The sequence below is a fragment of the Bos taurus genome, chromosome 3, assembly GCF_002263795.3.
Source record: "Bos taurus isolate L1 Dominette 01449 registration number 42190680 breed Hereford chromosome 3, ARS-UCD2.0, whole genome shotgun sequence".
NCBI lineage: Eukaryota > Metazoa > Chordata > Mammalia > Artiodactyla > Bovidae > Bos > Bos taurus.
Genome location: NC_037330.1, coordinates 78680800 through 78703087, shown reverse-complemented (window position 1 = coordinate 78703087; position 22288 = coordinate 78680800). Strand labels below are relative to the sequence as shown.

The window sequence follows — 22288 nt, the reverse complement described above, 5'->3', positions numbered from 1 at the left end:
TTCCCCTCACTCAACTACTGCTAATCCTTAGAGCACCCAATCAACATGCAGTATCAATCAATGATGATGTTATTAGGTTACCTCTGATTTGGTTTTTTAGTGATCCTGCATGCATAGATGAAAAGGTTTCTTCTCCTACCTACTTGTCAAATGGTGTCAGCTGTTAACATTGTAGCTCAACCAGCCTTCATTTGTGATTGCAAAATTAGGTGTCCTGTCGTCAAGCCTCATTCATCAGCATCCGATGTGTGTTGTTGTGAGATCCACGAGTGCTCAGTGACATATCGTTGCTCTATGTGCTAACAACAGGAATGTTATTAAATGGACTCTCCATTACCAACCTCATCTGTGTTTTTATCCTTTGCTCACGAGAAATAGAGAATCCTAGACATTTCGGTTTGAATGATACCACATCCTTGCTCAAGTTCTCGTGGCCATACATGTCATGGCAGTACCAGGGCCAAAAATAGAACTTTAAGATAATTCTGAGAGAATAATGCTGATGCCCAATCCTCTCATAATGATGTGTGCTCATGGAGGCCTAGGATGCATGGATGATAGAAATCCACAATTAATCCTCAAATTTTCTTTTAGTAATTTCATAAGAAAAGTCACTTGAAAAGAACATCAACACTATTTTTTAATACTTAGAGGCTGAGTTAACTAATTTGAATCTGATTCCCTTTATATTTTATCAAGGATGTTTAGGAAAACTTGAGTCAGTGTTAGAAAAGCTGGAAGAAGATGAATTAATGACTTGGATGAATATTCTCTGGATATGTTGGAAATAACCGTGTATGAGAATAACGTGGGTCAAAATATTTCCATTTAAATATGTACATATTGAATACATCTGGTTATATCCCCTGAGGTATAGAGGATTAAATAATACATAGGGGCTGCTGATTCTTTAGTAATTATATAACATTTGAGTAGCTACTTGTTAATATCCCTATGCATGTCCCTACAGTCTTTCGTGAAGTAAGTGTGTAAGTTCTTTTATGCAGTGTCATGGCAACTCAAGTTACCATTCAGTTACACCAGTGTGGTTGCTTAATAGGCTGCTCTAATGTGTCTTTCCAGTGCTGGATTTTGATAGCTCTTGCTAAATGCAGATAAGACAAGTTTTCTTTGTTTATTTTTTATTAATTCAAATGTTTCTTTTCTAAATGTATTTTCAAATTTATTACAGAAGAAAAGCAATGGAGCACCAAATGGATTTTATGCAGAAATTGATTGGGAAAGATATGTGAGTATCAGATTGTTTTTATAAATATTTCAGTGTGAAAAAGAGTTGAGGCATGCTTATATTTAAAATAGAACATAGAAATAAGGGAAACATCTCATTAGGAGGTGCTGGCACAGGTAGCCTGCTATAGAGGCTAAGAGCACTAGAGTCTATTAGACCTGAGTTTGAGATCTGGCCCCTCCATGGAACAGCTATGTGTGGCTTTGGTTATTTGCTGGCCACCATAAATGAAGTCAGTAGTTACTTTATAGCATTATTGAGAGGATTCAATGAGCTAACTATTTGCAGAATATTTCAGTAGCCTCCCTAGCCTGGCATACATGTTCAAAAAACACTTTTAAAAATATTAACTCCAGATATTCAATCCTAATTATATTGATAAGCAGCTTTGAGTATTGAGTCAAGTCAGTTCATGTCTAGGCCTTGATTTTGCAATGTCCTAGTCTGTTCAGGTGGCTATAACAAATATGCCAAAAACTGAATGGCTTATAAGCACAAACATTTATATCTAACAGCTTTGGAGCCTGGGAAGTCCAAGATCATGATTCCAGCAGATTCAGTGTCTGATTGAGTGCCCACTTCCTGGTTCATAGAAGGCACCTTCTAACTGTAACCTCACTGTGGTCTCTTTTATAAGGGCACTAATCCCAATCATGCAGTCTCCTCCCTTGTGACCTAATCACCCCCAAAGGCCTCACTTCCTAATACCATTACCTTGGGGTTTGGATTTCAACATATAAATTTGGGAGCAATACAAATATTCCTACCATAGCATATGATAATTATTCTAGTCTCATAGTACAGATTTTTCCCAAGTCAAATGGCAATCAGTTGTTTTTTCCCAAGGAGTGAGGGTGAATCCCAGTGGAGACCTAAACTCTCCTTGTGATTCCCCCAATAGCCAGTTAACCTCATCACGACACACTTCACCAGCCACAGCAGGATGGACAAAATTGCTCTTATATTTCTAGTCATAGAAAACATACAGGCCATATTCACATCAAAAATCACTTTTATTGCATACCAAGTGCCTAAATTCATAATTCCTACAAAATGGCTTTATATTTACAACTTAGGTGACTATCTGACCTAACTTCCTCTTTCATAAAAATTAAACTTGATGTTAATGCATTTGCACATTTGTTAATAATAAGAATTTCATTTTTTTAAATACCACCATTCGTAATATGACATGCTACTAAATTCTTGCCACCTTTTTGTTGTTCAGTTGCTAAGTCATGTCCAACTCTTTGTGACCCCGTGGACTGCAGCATGCCAGGCTTCCCTTTGCTTCACTATCTCCCAGAGTTTGCTCAAACTCATGTCCATTGAGTCAGTGATACCACCCAACCATCTCATCCTCTGTCAACCCCTTCTCCTCCTGCCCTCAGTCTTTCCCAACATCAGGGTCTTTTCCAATGAGTCAGCTCTTCAAATCAGGTGGTCAAAGTATTGGAAGCTTCAACATCAGTCCTTCCAATTCAGGGTTGATTTCCTTTAGTATTGACTGGTTTATTCTTGCTGTCCAAAGGACTCTCAAGAGTGTTCTCCAGCACCACAGTTTGAAAGAATCATTTCTTCCGTGTTCAGCTTTTTTTATGGTCTAGCTCTCCCTTCCACACATGACTACTGGAAAAAACATAGCTTTGACTACACAGACCTTTGTCTGCAAAGTGATGTCTCTGCTTTTTAATACACTGTCTAGGTTTCTCATAGCTTTTCTTCCAAGGAGTGACCATCTTTTAATTTCATAGCTGCAGTAACCATCTGCTGTGATTTTGGAGCCCAAGAAAATAAAATCTGCCACTGTTTTTTACCACCTTAGAAGGTGAATACTACATTACCTGCATTTTATAGAAAGGAAAACTGAATCTTAAGAAAATTCAATTATTCATGCCAGCCATACACTCCAGAACATGTCATTCTGTCAACCTCATTACCTGGTCTTCCCTTATACCTGTTTCCCAATGTTGAGATCTTTTTTATATTTTCCGCAGTTCAATTCCATAGATCTATGATAGCCCCTATGTTACCCCATGGGCTTCCCTGGTAGCTCAGCTGGTAAAGAATCCACTTGCAATGCAGGAGACCCCAGTTCAATTCCTGGGTTGAGAAGAACCCCTGGAAAAGGTATAGGCTACACACTCCAGTACTCTTGGGCTTCCCTGTTGGCTCAGATGGTAAAGAATCCACCTACAAGGCGGGAAACTTGAGTTTGATCCCTGGGTGGGGAAGATCCCCTGGAGCGGGGCATGGCAACCCACTCCAGTATTCTTGCCTGGAGAATCCCCATCGACAGAGAAGCCTGGTAGGCTACAGTCCATGGGGTTGCAAAGAGTTGAACATGACTGAGCCACTAAGCACAGCACAGCATTTTACCCCACATCCAAATTGTTCATAAATAATATTATAAGGGAAGTTACTAAATATATTAAACAAGGGTAATTTTTTTCTCAAAATTAACACTTTTTCACCTAAAAAGAATTTTGTTGTATTTTGTAAGATTTTGTAGAATCTTTATTATAACAAAAATTTTGTTATATTTTATAGACATCTTTAATGTGCAGGAATGGGATACTCTAAGCAAACAAGAAGCATGATAATTAAAATACAAAATTATTATTGATTATTCATCAATATTTGATTATTGATGAATAATCAAGAAATACTTGATTATTCATCAAGTATTTCTGATGCTCCATCCAACCCTAAACCTTAGTGCTATCCTTAACAACTTGTGAGTGTTTAAAGGAAGCAGAATTTCCCTCAAATTTGCTTAGTCCTAAAAGTTATTCAGGTCATAGAGAATTGTGGCTATAATTATATTAATACACTAGACTCCACTTTCTTTAAGTAATAAGAAAGGTTTTATTCTTAATAGACTATATCACTGTGTTTTTGGCAGGGAAGACCTAGGGATGGATGTGGGCTTTAAGCAAAGCTCTAAATTTTAAGTAAGGTTTAACTGACTTCATATTTGAGGGAAGAGACTTTCAGACAAAAAGGAGGACTTTTATGAAGACCCAGAAGTGGGAAGAAGCTTGCAGTGATCAAATCTCATATGTCAACAGTGGGAAGAAGGCCGTGTGAGAATCAGACAGGGCCTTGTGGGCTATATAATGGGCTAGGTTATTATTCTAAGTGCAGTAAAAAGGCACGTACAGGTTTTTGGCAGGAAAATAAACTTAATAATCTTGCACTTAAAAAAAAAAAAAAACTAACTTTGAGTACTGAAAGGACAAAAGGGAGATAATAAATGCTCAATAAATAGAGGCTTTTCCATGGCACTCATGCCCTTTTCTCTCTGTGGTCATGGCGTATATGTTGCTTCAGTGACTCCAAGATCTCTCTCTCCAGCTCTGTCCTCTTTCTTTCAGTCCTATAACCTCAACTTCAGGAGGCCACCTTTGAACTCTGCCCCCTCTTCCCCTCTCAAGCACAGAGTTTAGTCTCAAAACACCTGGGGTCAAGACCCAGGTCTGTCATTTGCTATATGTATTTCCTAGAGAAATGGCATCTGATTTGTCTTAGTTTCCTTCCTGGTGGCTGGGATGATTCTTTCCATGTCTGATTGCTATGAGGCTTCCCCGGTGGCTCAGATGGTAGAGAATCCACCTGCAGTGCAGGAGACCCAGGTTCAATCTCTGGGTAGGGAAGATCTCCAGGAGGAGGAAATGGCTACTCACTCCAATATTCTTGCCTGGAGAATTCCATGGACAGAGGAGCCTGGTGTGCTACAGCCCATGGAGTCACAAAGAGTTGGACACAACTGAGCAACTATCACACACACACACACACAACTGCTATGAAGAGTCAGTGAAATAAAACGTAGGTCATGGTACTCGCCATATAATAGGAACTAAAATATGACAACACTAAACCCAATCATGCAGACTTTTATTTTTCTTACCTTTTTCCTAAAAATGTTAGTTGCCTCCTGTTAGAATGAGTTCAGCCAGGAGTACTCCCAGGATTTGATGGAAGAAATCTTGGAATCTTCTTGAACATTTCCTCTCCTTTTTCTCCCATGACCAATCTGTAACTGAGAACTCACAATCTGTCCTTCCAAATGTCCTCGATTCATCCCTTGCCAAAACCAACAACTTGGTCCTTCTTAGCATATCTCACCTGAATTGTTGCAAGTATCATGAGTTAGTTTTCCTTTCTCCAGTTTTTTCTGTCCCCAGTCTATCCTTAGCATATTTTCAACACCTCATGATTCTGCTTTCAGCAAGTGCTGTGCTGTCACTCAGTCATGTCCGACTCTTTGCAACCCCATGGACTGTAGTCTGCCAGACTCCTTGTCCATGGGGATTCTCCAGGCAAGAATACTGGAGTGGGTTGCCATACCCTCCTCCAGGGGATCTTCTAATCCCAGGAATCGAACCCAGGTCTCCCACATTGCTGACAGATTCTTTACCATCTGAGCCACCAGGGAAGCTTTCAGCATGTCCCACGCTAATTGAGAAGCTGCAGTAGCCATGTCAAGTGCAGACTTTTCCCCTAGAATGTTGCCTGGCCCCCACCCCAGTCTTCTTTTCCATGGTCTTCCTCCCCCATACAGCTTCCTCTCGAGTCCTGTCATCTTCATCTCCCTCTCCCTTTCACCGTGAGAATCATACTGTCCAATCCTGCCTTGGTGTCTTGGTACAATCTCTTCCTCACCACGGACTCCCCTCTCCGCTCCATCTGACCCAAAAGGCACACAAAGACTCCCTGATTCTTCCAGATCTCATAAACTTCCTTTCCTTTCAGACCCCTATCAGTAATATTTTGTGTTTTGCCTTTTTTTTTTTTTTGAATTTTTGACTACCAGAATACAGACAAAAGATAATTTGCATGTTGTATCCCCACCATGTTGCTTAGCATAATCCTTGGCTTATATAGGAAATGCATGATACATTCTCTTCGAGCATTTTCTTTCATTGACAATTGGCTTCTAATTTATTTTCCCAATAGGAAGACTCTCCAAATATCCTTGAGTAAATTTATAAACATATAGCATTCAAAACAAGAGGCACGTCTATATCCTTAACTAGATGACTCTTGAAGGAATGTGAGTAATTTCTTTACCATTGTCAGGACAATGATTGTTTAATGTGCATTTGTATTTTATAGAATTCCCCTGAGCTGGATGAAGAAGGCTACAGCATCAGACCTGAGGAACCCGGCTATATCCTTTCTTTATATTTTAATTTTAATTTCCATTTGCTTTCAGAAAGCAGGATGATAAATTTAGGATTTGCAGAAGTGCCGAAACCCAAGCTTCTCAAGTCCTGTTGTCACTAGTATTAGAGATGAATAAACAGCACAGAGAACAGCCTGATCACTAACAAGCAGGCACTTTGCCTTAATCTATTCATAGGAAAGAGAGAGAGGAGAAAGAGAAAAATTGCGCTGAAAAACAACTGTGCAAATTATGGGTGCTGGGTTGTCTTCTAAAATCTGATATGATAACACTACTTATGGTGGCTGGGAGTTAGCTCTGGCTTGTGCTTTCCCCACAAACCATCTCTGGTCCGAGCAGGTCACACTCTGAAGCACAAAAAGTCATCACAACCTTCGCTGAGTAGCCTTCCTGTCTGCTATGGTGAGAGGAAGTTCCCATGGGCCTGTGAGTGCTGAGTGTACACACATAATGGACTTTGTAACCATTGCTCCTTGAAATTTGCCATCCTTAATCATGTTCCAGGGAAAGGTGGATACATTCTGACTCTTTCCTGCTTTACACTTTGAGTTTTGTTTTGCTTTGATTTTCTGCCACCCAAGTGTGCTTCAGCTGCCTCTGTGCTATCGTTCTTGTCTTATACTCATCATTGCCTCTGAGTAGAAAAGACAGAGTTATGCATCTTTAACTGTGTTCTACCTACCAAAGGAAAGCACTTTTATTCTTCGAGCGAATCAGAAGAGGAAGAAGAATCACACAAGAAGTTTAATATCAAGATTAAGCCATTGCAAGCTAAAGACATTCTTAAGAATGCTGCAACTGTAGATGAACTGAAGGCATCAATAGGCAACATTGCACTTTCCCCATCGCCGGTGGTGAGTGGCTTTTTATTTCAAGCTTTGGTGAGGTTGGACTGACAGCTGTGCTCTGCCCATACATGTTAAGTAGATCAGAAACTCTCTAAGCTGATAGCTGCAATGGTCATGATTTTATGAACCCTGTAAACCTGAAACAGCTCATTCTAGCTATGGAAAATTATGCTTATTTTATATTGCAGTTTTTGTGCTTTTCAAAGTGGGATCACGTTTGTTTTTGACGTTTTCCTGCAAGCATTTTTCAAAGGAGGAAAAAATAACAAACATTATCCAGACTTACTTCTGAAACAATTAAAAACAATATGAAGTTTACATATTTACTAACAACGATTTTTAAAAACACATTTTAATGTCTTATTTTATGATGCAACACATAAAAACTCATGGAAAGAAAACCAAGGAGATTGCTTTCTTTAGGGAAAAATCCTTTTCATTGCCAATGCTTCAAAAAGAAATATTAATCTAATATAATAAACCATAGTCTAAAAAGATATTAAAACTCACAAGCTTCATTATATTTTATTATCAAATTGTCATAAAGACTCTATTTAGGAACCCCAAATACAGATATGCCTTATTTATATTAATCAAATTGGTATTTTTCTGCAACTTGTACTTCTTTTCCAATTCTCATCTACTAAATTTCTCTAGCTGCATTCTGAGTTCCAACAATTACAGTGTTTTCTCTATAGTGCTTGATAAATGCTGCAATTGTTTTCTAAAAATAACTGTGAAGAGCAGACGAAGGCTCTTGTATTAGGAGCTAATATATTCTTAGCTTCTTGGCATCTTCTTTAGAGAGATGTGATCTCCCAGCAGCATTTCCCATGAATGAGATAGTTAATAAATGCTGGACCATTTTTTCTATGCTTCTGGAATATGTCAACTAACATTTCTATAAGAGTTGTAATCACCCATCCTTTGGGTGCCTGCCTGGGATGGATAAAATCTCTAATGATGCTTTCTTTAGTGCTTATAATGGCTTTTACCACTACTGTTAGAGTCAACTAACATGATTGCTAATAGTAATCAACCACAGCAAATAATATTTCAGATACTTTTTAATCATGTACTCACTTGCCATCTTAAGATGTCTTCTTGAAAAGGGAGTCATGACATGTATTAGTTTCCTTTCCCTTCTGCAATGGAAGGTACAAATTTTAAACTGACATATTGGCCTGTAATATAAGCAGTTTGTAGTAACAAGGACATGTGCACACTTTAAATGTGCACACTTTCACTTTTCAGTTGACATCTTTCAAATCATTTTTTACTTACTAAAATATTTTTATTCTTTGTAAAATTTTATTTAAATGATTGAAACCAATTTATATTTACTTCTGTTTAGGGTGTAATAGACAGTGGGGCATTGGGGAGCTACCTGGATAAGTGTAAGAAGGCAAGTTCATGGAATTCAGTGAACAAATTTACGTGAAATAAAACTTATTAGAAAGATTCCAGGCATGTGGTATATATTTTCTGAAAGCTAGTTAGAAGAAATCCTTTCCATCAAAGAGAATATCTCTTCATATATGATTCACTGTGTTGTACAGCAGAAACTAATACAACATTGTAAAGCAACTATACTCCAATTAAAAAAATAAAAAAGAATATGTGTACTCAAGTCATCTGGTAGCTATTCCTCCCACTCCATATGTTGCTAAGGATATAGCAAGGAGAGCGGCTGTCACTCTGAGCTCTTCCCAACACCTGTTTTTAAAGTGAGACATTGATATGATGTGGTTAAGACTGACAAAAATAGAGAAACAGTGCAAAAACTAAATTGAGACACCCAGAGAAAGTCATCCCAGGGTTAGGCAGACCAGTAGCCCCACAAACCAAGAAAGCCTGGGACCCCCCCACCACTACTGCCCTGGCATTCCTAGCCAACTCCCTCTAATGTGAGAACCTACCTCTGTCATTACTATGATTCCCAAATATCCGTGATTTTTGACAGTTAGTGTAAGAAAATGAGCTGTGATTGTTACTTTAGGGAAAGATCCGCATGTTTCTAGATAAACATAACTATAAAGAGAGATTAGAACTGAAAAGATATTCGTGCCTTTAGAATCCTTGTCCTTGTCTAGATAACCCATAACATAGGGATATTTCACAAAGGACATAAATAGAACTTTATCTCCAGAACCGGATGAATGGAAATAACCTTCTGAAATCCAGTTAGTGCCAGGATAAAAATAAGCAATGTTTTGTACAACTTTAGATGTTTCCAGCCACGCAATCAAATGTTCATACATCTACACTTAATTCAGGTACAAAAAGAGAAATAGGACCTATACCAATTAAGAATATATCAGAATATTTCTTTTAGGTGTTGGTTCTAATGCCACAAAAGCATCAGTTGTTACACTAATAGAGTTAAAGAAAATGGTAGGATTCACAACAATGGCTGATGTTGAATTTCTGATTTCTATTTCTTTTGAAGAATTTTAAGACAAGGTTGTGTTTCACTTCTTCTTTTCATCTACCTGTAAATATGTAGTAATGAATTGTAACCCATTTGGTATCTCTTATCATGAATTTATTTTCACTTTATTTGGATAGGTTTACTATATATACTTCATTGTCAAATGACTTGATAAATGAATAAAATGAATGGATGTATGAATGAATCATATATATCTATTTGTATATACAATATAAACAAACCTATATGAAAACTACTCCTCCCTAAAAAAGAAAGCTTCAGCAACATAAAAAATCAGAGTTTTAGCTGCTAGCAAAAATCCTACTATATTGACAAATAAACATAGTTCCAGTCCAGATCTTACCTTGGCCCTTGATTTTTATATAGAACTCAAGTTTTAATATGGACCAGGACAAGGCAGAGCACAAAAAGAGAGAGAGAGAAAGGAGGATGCAACTCACAATCAAAAGATGCTAATTTCTATTCTTCTCATGTTGTGATCTCCTAATAAGATATCATGAAAGTGTTAGTCACTCAGTCGTGTCCAACTTGTTGTGACCTCATGGACTGTAGCCCACCAGGCTTCTCTGTCCATGGAATTCTCCAGACAAGAATACTGGAGTAGGTTGCCATTCCCTTCTCAAGAGATCAAACCCGGACCTCCTGCCTTGCAGGCAGATTCTTTGCCATCTGAGCTACCAGGGAAGCCCTAAGATATTATACTAATAGCTTAAAGAAGGAAAATCACCCAGGTGAATTAGGGATTCAATTAGTTTTGAATTAGTTGTTGAATTAGGGATATGTATGAGTTGGAATATTGGTAGATCTGCTTCACCAGAAACCAAAATATTAATAGTCATGGCTTAAACAGAACAGATGCTTTATTTCTATTCCACATTGAAGTCAAAGCAGGATGGACTGTAGCCCACCAGGCTCCTTTGACCATGGAATTCTCCGGGCAAGAATACTGGAGTGGGTTGCCATTTGCTCCTCCAGGGAATCTTCCCAACCCAAGGATTGAATCCGTATCTCTTGCCATGTCCTGCCCTGGCAGGTGAATTCTTTACCACTGACACCTGGGAAGCCCAGATACACATATACCCAGCTAAAATCCCAGGCTCTGTTATTAGAAGACAAAGGAGTGAATGGATACTGGTAGACATGGACAGTTTCTGTGTCGCTATATCTTAAATAATCTCAGAGTAATGGGAAGTGGGATTTTTCCATCTATTTTAAGTTATTCCCCAAACTTATTGAAATGAGGAAATTTCCTTTTAAAGATTTCTAATCACTGATTTCTAAATACCACTGATGTTATCCTACATACTAGCCAGCAGCAGAACTAAAAAATACCAATTTCAGTTAAATATCAATTTATGTGATTGATACAGATTCCTCCAACAGTAATAGTGCTCCCTCTATCTTACAGAATTCACTGCTTTTTGAGAGACTGCCTCATCATTGAGAGAAATGTGCTAAACCCAAATTAAACCCAAATGCTGTCTCTGTATAACTTTGGTTCACGTTATAGTTGTGCTTTTTGGAGGACTGGACAGAGTTCAATCCAAAGGGATTGGACTGTCCAAAAGGACAGAGTCCCTCCTTTTCTCAACAGGTTTTCCATGAAGCATATTATCTCTAATTCCAAGTTTAGTGTGAAAGATACTGGGCTCAGTATTGAGGGGTAGGGTGGGCATAGGGTGGAGGTAAACTGTTTTGCGTGTCCAACAACAGCCTCAGCTAATCATCTGAGGAAGTCTTGAGCTAGAATGACCCTTCACAGTTGTTCTAAATTGGGCTGAGATGAATAATCATTTTACTGCTACATCAATCAGTGCTCCAATATGGGCTGGCTAAGAAGGGGCATGACCTTGGCCAAGGTGGCTCTCTGCAACTGGGTCAGACCCTGAAGTGCTGACAGATGAAGGCTGTCTGCCAATGGCACTCTTAACAGCTGTGTAAAACACCCTTCTGAAGACAAATCTACATGGCACATTTTGGCACCTAGGGTTACCACCTTCTCTTCCAAGTGTTTTGTGGTCATTTGTTTAAATAATTTCTTATAGAATCTTAAGAGGTAGGCATATAATAATTGAAAAAGCCAGTGTCCAGACAGCAGGCCCAGGTCTGCCATGTTCTACCTGTGTAAACTTAGATGAGCTCCATAATTGTTCTGAGATTATATTTCCTTTTCTGTAAAGGAAGGATAATAAAAAAAAAAAAAAAAGCAGAGACACTACTTTGCCAAAAAGATCCATTTAGTCAAAGCTATGGATTTTCCAGTGGTCATGTATGGATGTGAGAGTTAAACTATAAAGAAAACTGAGTGCCAAAGAATTGATTCTTTCGAACTGTGGTGTTGGAGAAGACTCTTGAGAGTCTCTTGGACTGCAAGGAGATGCAACCAGTCCATCCTAAAGGAAATCAGTCCTGGGTGTTCATTGGAAGGACTGATGCTGAAGCTGAGACTCCAATACTTTGGCCACCTGATGCAAAGAACTGACTCATTGAAGGCAGGAGGAGAAGGGGATGACAGAGGATGAGATGGTTGGATGGCATCACTGATTCGATGGACGTGAGTTTGAGCAAGCTCTAGGAGTTGGTGATGGACAGGGAAGCCTGGCACGCTGCAGTCCATGGGATTGTAAAGATTCAGACACAACTGAGCAACTGAACTGAACTGAAGGATAATAATAGTCCTTATGGAGTTTTTCTGCAGATTATTGTTTGTCTCCGCAGGATCAAATCGTCTTTGATTTTTTGTCCCCTGTGCTTAGCACAGTACATGGCACATACTGGGCACACAGACTTGATAAATGAGTGAATGGAGAAAGCACATAGAATATCCTAGTAACAGTTCCTGATGCAAAAGCAGTACTTTGCAGTTGTTTGTCTCTTTATTACTAGGGTATTATTCAGGGTTCTCCAGAGAAATAGAACTAACAGCATATATGTGTATATGTGATGGTGGCTTAGTCGCTAAGTCATGTCTGACTCTTGTGACCCATGGGCTGTATCCTGCCAGGCTCCTCTGTCCATGGGATTCTCCAGGCAAGAATACTGGAATGAGTTGCCATTTCCTTCTCCAGTATATGTGATAGATAGATGTATATATGTGATATAGAGAGAGATAATAGATGGTAGACCTGTTGTAACAAATTGGCTTCACATGATTATGGAGGGAAGTCCCACAATATACTGTCCACAAGCTGGAGGCCCAGGAAAGCTGGTGGTATAATTCATTTCAGTCTAAGGCCTGAGAACCAGAGAGCTAACGGTGTAAATTCCAGTCTGAGGGTGCAAGATGAGAAGAGATGTCCCAGCACAAATGATGAGACAGAAAAACAGGGTGAATTCCTTTCCCCTTTTTTCTCTTTAGACCCTCAACAGATTAGATGATGCTGACCCACATAAGTGAGGGTTATGTACTTTTCTGAGTCCACCAGTTCAAATGCTACCCAAAAGCTAATCTTATCTGGAAACACCCTCATTGCACACCCAGAAATAATGTCTAACCTGGATACCTGATAGCCAGCCAAGTTGACATAATATTAACCATCACACTATTATGTATATATGTATGTATGCATTTATTTATTTATATATACTATATATACATATTTTAAGATAACTTTTGCTCCTTTATTGAGAGTCATGGGATTATGATGTATCTGTATCTCAAGGCTTGAATTCATTTGAAGAGGTTTGGACAATCTCTTGCCTGTCTTAAACTTTAATTTTGAGCCAAATCTGATTGACCTTTTAGAGGAATTGTAAATCCATTTTTTCAATACTGGACATGTGTGATTGATATTTCTTTAAGCACAAATAGAGACTTTGTACTTACCCCTGAAGGACCTAGCATACAGTGCTAGACTGGAATCTGATAGACTGAACTCAACCTCTTGCAAACTTAAGCAAGTCTCTTAAACCTATTTGAGTATCAGTTTCCTCATAACTAAAATGAGAATAATGAACACCTACATCACACAGTGGTTGTTGGGATGTCCCTCTCTTTATGTTAATAAAATGTAAAGATTTTTCTTTTAAAGGAGAATATGGAAACAGGTGTAGGATAAATCACTCTGCTCTCTGCTTCCCTTGGTACCACACTCTTTACATTCAGGGTAGAAACCGACCTCTATTATATCTTTCACAAAGGATTTTGTTCTTAAAAGTAAAAGATTTCTCAAACGGGAAAACAAAAACAACAAAAATAAATCTTAACATGCAATGGAATACCATTAATTCCCTTTAAGATAACTTGAGGGAAATGCAAATAGACAGTTATTTCAATGATGTCACAATTACTCAGACAACTGGGCTCTACCGCTTCGCTGGGGTTGCTTTGCACAAATTACAAAACCTGAGCCATGGTTTCTTCATTAGTGAGTGAAGATAACTCCTGTAACAACTTCACAGGGCTGTTGTAAGGGTGGAATGAGTTAATACAGTAAACACCATATTGTAGGATCAGATAGTACATTGAGGGATCATTCTATTGTTGTTAGAATTGTTTGCAGTGTCTGGGGCACATTTTTAAGAATATCATTAAATGGTGATGAATCAGGAAACCCAAAGAGCCAAAAGTCATGTAAAGCCAAGATCAGTAATTACTCTGAGTATCAAACTAGGAAAATGTGTTAATAAAATAACTTTTGTGCTGCCTGTAGATTGATTTTGAAGCCATTCCAGAAGCATTCCTAAATTGTTTTATCATTCCTAATTTTGTTTTAACAAAATCCCTTGAGTAAGTATGGTGCTTCTTCAGGAAACCCTATTGAAAGCTAGCATTCCCAATGGGATCTATATTGTGCACCCCCACCAAATTTATTTCACCCAGAAATGACATCATTTTCCATCCCTCTTCAAATCAGTTCACTAAATATTTGAGGCCAGCACTGAGAGCTAACATCAGAAATATTGGACAGATTTTTGTTCAACATTCATGTTAACTACAAGCTTATCTTAAAAGAGAGGGAATATATGTATACATATTGCTGATTCACTTTGTTGCACAGCAGAAACTAACCCAACATTGTAAAGCAATTATACTCCAATAATAACATTTTAAATAATGTATAGTTGATATGGCAGGTGGCCCACAGAGGCTGAACTTCCCCCTTGTGGTCCAAATGCCTGCCTCTCTTCACTCAGTCCTGATTAAATATATGGTCTTGTGTAGCCAACTTCTCCTCTGGCCTCCATTTCACAGTCTCTTGGCTTCCTTACCCCTCACAGGATCTCAGAGGTAGACATATCCATTTCTTCCAAAACCCATAGAATTTTCATCACGTGCTTCAGTGATGTGTTCTGCTCACAAAGTACCTTGATCCTGTAGCTTCTATAGCATTCATGGAATTGAGAAAACAGACACTACATTTTACTTCTTGGTAAAATATCATCTTTTCCTTTTGTTATGAGCTGCTGTTAATTCCATTATTTTTGTTCTTTGGTGAGTCAAGGATCACAGCTGACTTACCTTGAGAGTTGTCTTTAACTATAAACTCTCAGTTCTGTACTGAATACAAATTTTTCCTCCGAAATAAGTCAGAACTAAGTTTGCATTCAATTTAATTCAGATGACCATTATATCTACTACTGTGGGTAAGAGGGTCTAAGATGAAATGGAGTATACCTCATAGTCAACAAAAGAGTCCAAAATGCAGTACTTGAGTGCAGTCTCAAAAACAGCAGAATGATCTCGGCTTGTTTCCAAGGCAAACCATTCAGTTTCACAATAATTCAAAGTCAATACCCCAACCACTAATGCCCAAAAAGCTAAAATTGCATGGTTCTATGAAGACCTTCAAGACCTTCTAGACTAACACCAAAAAAAGATGTCCTTTTCATCATAGGGGATTGGAATGCGAAAGTAGAAAGTCAAAACATACCTGGAGAAACAGGCAAGTTTGGCCTTGGAATACAAAACGAATCAAAGCAAAGGCTAACAGAGTTTTGCCAAGAGAACTCATGGGTCATAACAAACATCCTCTTCCAGCAACACAAAAGTTGATTCTACATGTGGGCATCTCCAGATAGTCAATACCAAAATCAGACTGATTATATTCTTTGCAGCAAAAGATGGAGAAGCTCTATACAGTCAGAAAAAACAAGACTTGGAGCTGACTGGCTCAGATCATGAACTCTTTATTGCAAAATTCAGACTTAAAATGAATAGAGTAGGGAAAACCACTAGGCCAGTAAGGTATGACCTAAATCAAATCCCTTACATTTATATAGTGAAAGTGACAAATAGATTCAAGGGATTATCTGATAGATAGAGTGCCTGAGGAACTGTGGACGGAGGTTCATAACATTGCACAGGATGTGGTAACCAGAACCATCCCCCAGAAAAAGAAATGCAAGAAGGCAAAGTGGTTGTTTGAGGAAGCCTTATAAATGGCTGAGAAAAAAAGAGAAGCAAAAGCCAAAGGAAAAAGGGAAAGATATACCCAACTGAATGCAGAGTTCCAAAGGACAGCAAGGAGAGATAAGAAAGCCTTCTTCAGTGATCAATGCAAAGAAATAGAAGAAAACAATAGAATGGAAGAGACTAGAGATCTCTTCAAGAAAATTGGAGATAACAAGGGAACATTTCATGCAAAGATGGGTACAATTAAAGACAGAAACAGCAAGGACCTAACAGAAGCAGAAGAGATTAAGACGAGGTGGCAAGAATACACAGAAGAACTATATGGGAAAGGTCCTAATGACCCAGATATCCACAACAGTGTGGTCACTCACAGAGAGCCACACATCCTGAAGTGTGAAGTCAAGTGGGTCTTAGGAAGCATTACTACAAACAAAGCTAGTGGAGGTGATGGAATTGTAGCTTAGTTATTTAAATTCCTGAAAGATGAAGGTGTTAAAGTCCTGCACTCAATATGTCAGCAAATTTGGGAAACTCAGCAGTAGCCACTGGGCTGAAAAAGGTCAATTTTCATTCCAATTCCAAAGAAAGACAATGCCAAAGAATGTTCAAACTACCACACGATTTTACTCATTTCACATGCTAGCAAGGTAATGCTCAAAATCCTTCAAACTAGGCTTCAGCAGTACATGAATCAAGAACTTTCAGATGTATCTGGATTTAGTAAAGGCAGAAGAACCAGGGATCAAATTGCCAACATCGGTTGGATCACAGAGAAAACAAGGGAATTCCAGAAAAACATCTACTACTGCTTCATTGACTAAGTGAAATCCTTTGACTGTGTGAATCACAACAAACTGTGGAAAATACTTAAAGAGTTGGGAATACCAAATCACTTTACCTGTCTCCTGAGAAACCTGTCTGCAAGTCAAGAAGCAACAGTTAACCAGACATGAAACAATGGGCTGGTTCAAAATTGGGAAAGGAGTATGTCAAGGCTGTATATTGTCACTCTGCTTATTTGGCTGAGTACATATGCTAAATGCAGAGTGTATCATGTGAAATGCCAGGCTGGATGAATCCCAAGCTGGAATCAAGATTGCTGGGAGCAGTATCAACAACCTCAGATAGGCAGATGATACCACTCTAATGGCAGAAAGTGAAGAGAAGCTAAAGAGCCTCTTGATGAAGGTCATTGAGGAGAGTGAAAAAGCTGACTTAAGACTCAATATTCAAAAAACTAAGGAGAAGGAAACGGCAACCCACTCCAGTATTCATGCCTGGAAAATCCCATGGACCGAGGAGCCTGGTGGGCTACCATCCATGGGGTCGCAAAGAGTCAGACATGACTGAGCGACTTCTGTGTTTTTGAAGCTCAAAGGGATATGGGTCACTGAAAAGGATATAAACCAGGGCAGAATTTCTTAAAGAAGTAACAGATTAGTTAGTTACAACATCAAGATAAATGGAATTGAAACAGAGATGCTACCAAGAGAGCTGGGCAGTACTGCTTAAATAATGCTCAAGAGTTTCTATTCTTAAATTGTTTCCTCTTGAGAGAAGATGAGCAGCCCTGGGCCCACTCAGCTCTGCCTTTTCTGTTCCCCACTTTGGTTATGTGTTGTCACTTTCAGAATTGCACTTTTTTCACCTTGTCATAGTAGCTGCCAAAGTGTGTTTTTATAAACATGGGGTTCTAGAGCGCTGGCTTCCTGGGGCAGAGGAGAGAAAGAAATGCGTGTTGTACAAAATCAGTACGTTCATATGTTTAATAAAATAGTTCTACTATTGAAGTAAAAAAAAAAAAAAAAAAAACTAAGACCACAGCATCTAGTCCCATCACCTCACGGCAAATAGATGGGGAAAACAGGAAACAGTAACAAATTTTGTTTTCTTGGGCTCCCAAATCACTGCAGATGGTGACTGCAGCCATGAAATTAAAATACAGTTGCTCCTTGGGAAAAAAGCTATGACAAACCTAGGTTAAGGTTAAGTCACTTCAGTCGTGTCCAACTCTGTGCGACCCCATAGACGGCAGCCCACCAGGCTCCCCCGTCCCTGGGATTCTCCAGGCAAGAACACTGGAGTGGGTTGCCATTTCCATGAGACAGCATGTAAAAAAGCAGATATATCACTCTGCCGACAAAGGTTTGTGTGATCAAAGCTGTAGATTTCCCAGTAGTCATGTATGGATGTGAGAGTTGGACCATAAAGAAGGCTGAGTGCCAAAAAATTGATGCTTTCAAATTGTGGTGCTAGAGACTCTTGAGAGTTTCTTGGGTGGCAAGGAGATCAAACCTGTCAATCCTAAAGGAAATCAACCCTGAATATTCATTGGAAGGACTGATGCTGAAGCTGAAGCTCCAATACTCTGGCCACTTGATACAAAGAGCTGAGTCATTGGAAAAGACCTTGATGCTGGGAAAGACTGAGAAAGGGGCGACAGGGGATGAGATGTTTGGATGGCATCATCGACTCAATGGACATGTTTGAGCAAATTCAGGGAGATGAAGGACAGGGAGGCATGGTGGTTGCAAAGAGTTGCACACAACTGAACAACAACAAAGTTTTCATTCTGGCTCTGTACTCATTATCCATATGATCCCGAGTAAGTTACTTAAACATTTAAACCCCAGTCAAGGCTTAATCACATGAATCATAGCCTTGTCTAACTCAATGAAACTATGAGCCATGCTGTGTTGTGCCTCCCAAGATGGACGGGTTGTGAGGATAAATGAATTAATATATGTGAAGCATTTGATATACAGCCAGATCACATTTCAGATCTGCCAACCAGCAACGTAATTGCATTGTAAGTTCTCTACATGGTCTCTGACCTTGAGACCATGAGATTTATGAATAGTCACCATGAAACAAACTGAGTTATTCTGATTAATAATAATTATCATTTACTGAGTAACTCCTTTGGGCCTTACATAAATTTACTTACAAAATACTAAGTACTTTACAGGCACTACTTCCTTAATTCTTATAAGGCTCCTATAAAGGTAGACAGTATTATTTAATTGATTTTACTATTGATTAAGCCTTATGCTTAGTCACTTAGTCATGTCCGACTCTTTGCAACCCCATGGTATAGCCCACCAGGCTCCTCTACCCATGGGGATTCTCCAGGCAAGAATACTAGAGTGGGTAGCCATGCCCTCCTCCAGGGGATCAAACGGCGTGCTGCAGTCCATGGGGTCACAAAGAGTTGGACATGACTGAGTGCCCGAACTGAAATGAACCGATCCTCACAGCAACCTATGAGATCGGTACTATTTTTACCTCCATTCTACAGATGAGAAAACTGAGGCATAGAAGAATTAATTAACTCACCCAAAATGTCACAGCTACTAAGTGAAGTTGCTGAGATTTAAACTGAGAAATCTGTTTTCTAATTCAGAATGTTTACTTGCTACAGTATTTTTTAAATGAGATTTCAGTAATAGATGGCAGTAAAGATAAAGCAGTTTAAAATTCCATTTTTTTGTTTTCTACATCATTTAAGAGATTGATACACTTTTTAAAGTAAGTAACCTAAAGTGAGGGTCACTCAGTCGTGTCTAACTCTTTGCAATGCTATGGTCTATATAGTCCATGGAATTCTCCAGGCCAGAATACTGGAGTGGGTAGCTTTCTCTACTCCAGTGGATTTTTCCAACCCAGGGATTGAACTCAGGTCTCCCACATTGCTGGCTGATTCTTTACCACCTGAGCCACAAGGGAAGCCCAAGAATACTGGAGTAGGTAGCCTATCCCTTCACCAGCGGATCTTCCCAATCCAGGAATTGAACTGGGGTCTCCTGCATTGCAGGCAGATTCTTCACCAACTGAGCTATCAGTTCAGTTCAGTTCAGTTCAGTCGCTCAGTCGTGTCCGACTCTTTAGCCCAATTAACCTAAAAGCTAGTATTATTTGCCTTTGGTTTGCAACTCAACATTTTTATATTTTTACCTTCTTTAAGAGATAAATGCATTACAAGAAACAATTATTAGTTTTTGGTTTTGGACATACAACATATTACAAAAAAAGAACTCTTACCCACTATATTATACTACTTTTGATGAAAGCTATTGGTCCTCTTTACAGAGGAAAAATGAAAAATACATTAAATCATGCAAAACATTTTACAAATAATTTGTGAGTACTCACAAACTCTTTGAAGGCTATCACTTTAATGGAGTCTAAAGAGCCCATGTCAGTCTGCATACATACACTCCCTCCTAAGTTCCATGTGACAAGAGAGCAAAGCCGAGCTTATGGGTCAGTCAGGCTTAATGGCTGCTGTGTCACCTTTATTTTAAATATTAAGGAATGACACCTTGTTTTTATATGACATATATTTCAGTTCCCCTCATCAATCAATCAGCAAGGAATTTTTTAAGTCAACGATTCACTATAATAATGGTTTATGTTTTACAAAAGCTGTCATGATCAGAAAGATGTCTTGGGCAAACTATGCTGTTAAGCAGGCAAGGGAGTGGTGGTCCCCCTGTTTTATAGAAGAAATCAGCTCCGAGATATCAAGAGACAGCTGAAAGGGCCAGGACTTGAACTCCAACAACTTCCTCTTTTCTGCCAAGTTAAACACACAGTATATATTCTCATCTACATTGAATTAGGGTGTGATTCAGTCCTCTTTAAATCCTTCTCAGCTTTGATATTCTGCTGTGTACTCTAGCCCAATAATTTCTATGGAAATTGCTGTTTTAGAAGCAGGTTAAGGATATAGCAAGGGGACCGAGAAAGAAAGCACTTCCTTGAAGCACATTGGTTAAAGAGGAAGAACATGGGCTTTTGAGTTAGTATCTTATTATCTGTGTGTCCATGGGCAAGCTCCTTAACTCAGCATCTCAGATCCTAAATCTGTAAAATAGGAAAAATAATACATACTTTCTCAGGACTGATGTAAAGATGACATGAGCTAATGTTGCAAAATTCCCCCTTTGATGCCTGTCACTTGGGAAGGGACCCTGTAAGTAGCAGTTCCCTTTTCAGCTCCATTTCTCTTTTCCTTAAGTTCAGAGACTTGTGGGAGGCAGGAAGAAAATAAAAATAGCGAGGGAGGACTTGAGCAAAGGCAAGGAAAAGAGGGCTGATAGAAATGCTGAGAGTGGGAGTTGACCTAGCCTGGCATGTGTGCTAGCAGCTCCTCCCTTTACCCTGCAAAATTCAGCGAAATAAGGAATAAAGACTTTGACATGGAGTTGTGAAGGGGCAGTCCATTTCATCTTGTTCCAAGAGATTTGCCATGCAAAACGGAGTTATTTCATCACAAACTCTGGGGAGGGGGAGACAGCTAGCTTGCAATTGAAGACACTCTGGTGCTGTTTGCCTATTCCAGGTGTTCCACCCACCCTCCCACCCTCAAATTAGCCTGCCAGAGAGCAAAATCCCTGAATTCGCTGCTGCTTGGTAACACCACCCCCTTCCCTGTCCTCACTTTGGCAGAAGGTTCAGCACCCTATTGAGTTCAGTAAAAACAGAGAGTCATCAGTTGGGGGAGGAGAGCTCCAGTCTCCTACACACTGGCATTCGCTCCTGGTAGAAACTCTGCACGGTGCCAGGGCAGGGTACAGATAGCAAGCATTCTGATATAAGTGCTCAGTGCAGAGTTCCAGGGCAGCAAGTTGGAAGGGAGAAGCTCAGCTCGGGTTCAACCCTTCAAGAAGAGCTTCACAGGGCAAGCATGATTTGGGTTGGGTTTAGGCCAGGGATGTCAAGCATGGAATGTATAAGCTGCCACTCCCCTTCCAAACCCTCAGCAGATCTTGTGACTGGGTCCCACATCCCAGAGGTAGTCTGAGAAGCCCCCTCTAGACAGAATTGCAAACAGCTTGATCAAAATCATCTGGAGTTGACGTACGAGATGTGTCTCTTTTTTCCCAAGCCTTATAGAGAAGGATAGATGGGGAATTGGGTGGGATCTTCTTTTATCGATATATTCTTTTCTTTCCTGAATTATAAGTCGTTGGCTATCTGCAGAAGAATTCTTTTCATATCTGAAGTGTGTTTGATCTTTGTTTCATTACTAATTATTTTTTCTTAGAGAATTCTCTGTTGTTTCCATTTCCTGACATTTAAAATTAGAATATCATTTTTCCAAACCCTTTTACCTACCCCACGATGGTCAGAAGAAATCCCTAAGCTCTTGTATGTTTTGATCTCCTTGAAAATGAGCAGAATATTAATTCAA

At 39.2% G+C, this 22288-nt stretch overlaps 1 protein-coding gene across 11 annotated transcripts in view; it reads left to right on the top strand.

The window, feature by feature from the left end:
* Positions 1–22288, top strand: part of SGIP1 (SH3GL interacting endocytic adaptor 1) — a 241400-nt gene that overhangs the window by 110654 nt on the left and 108458 nt on the right. For all 11 annotated transcript variants that reach the window (XM_059885125.1, XM_015465186.3, XM_059885126.1 and 8 more), the window contains 3 exons: positions 1193–1249; positions 6368–6422; positions 7116–7291. In XM_059885125.1, the coding sequence (XP_059741108.1) occupies positions 1193–1249; positions 6368–6422; positions 7116–7291 (288 nt within the window). The remainder of the gene's footprint in view (positions 1–1192; positions 1250–6367; positions 6423–7115; positions 7292–22288) is intronic.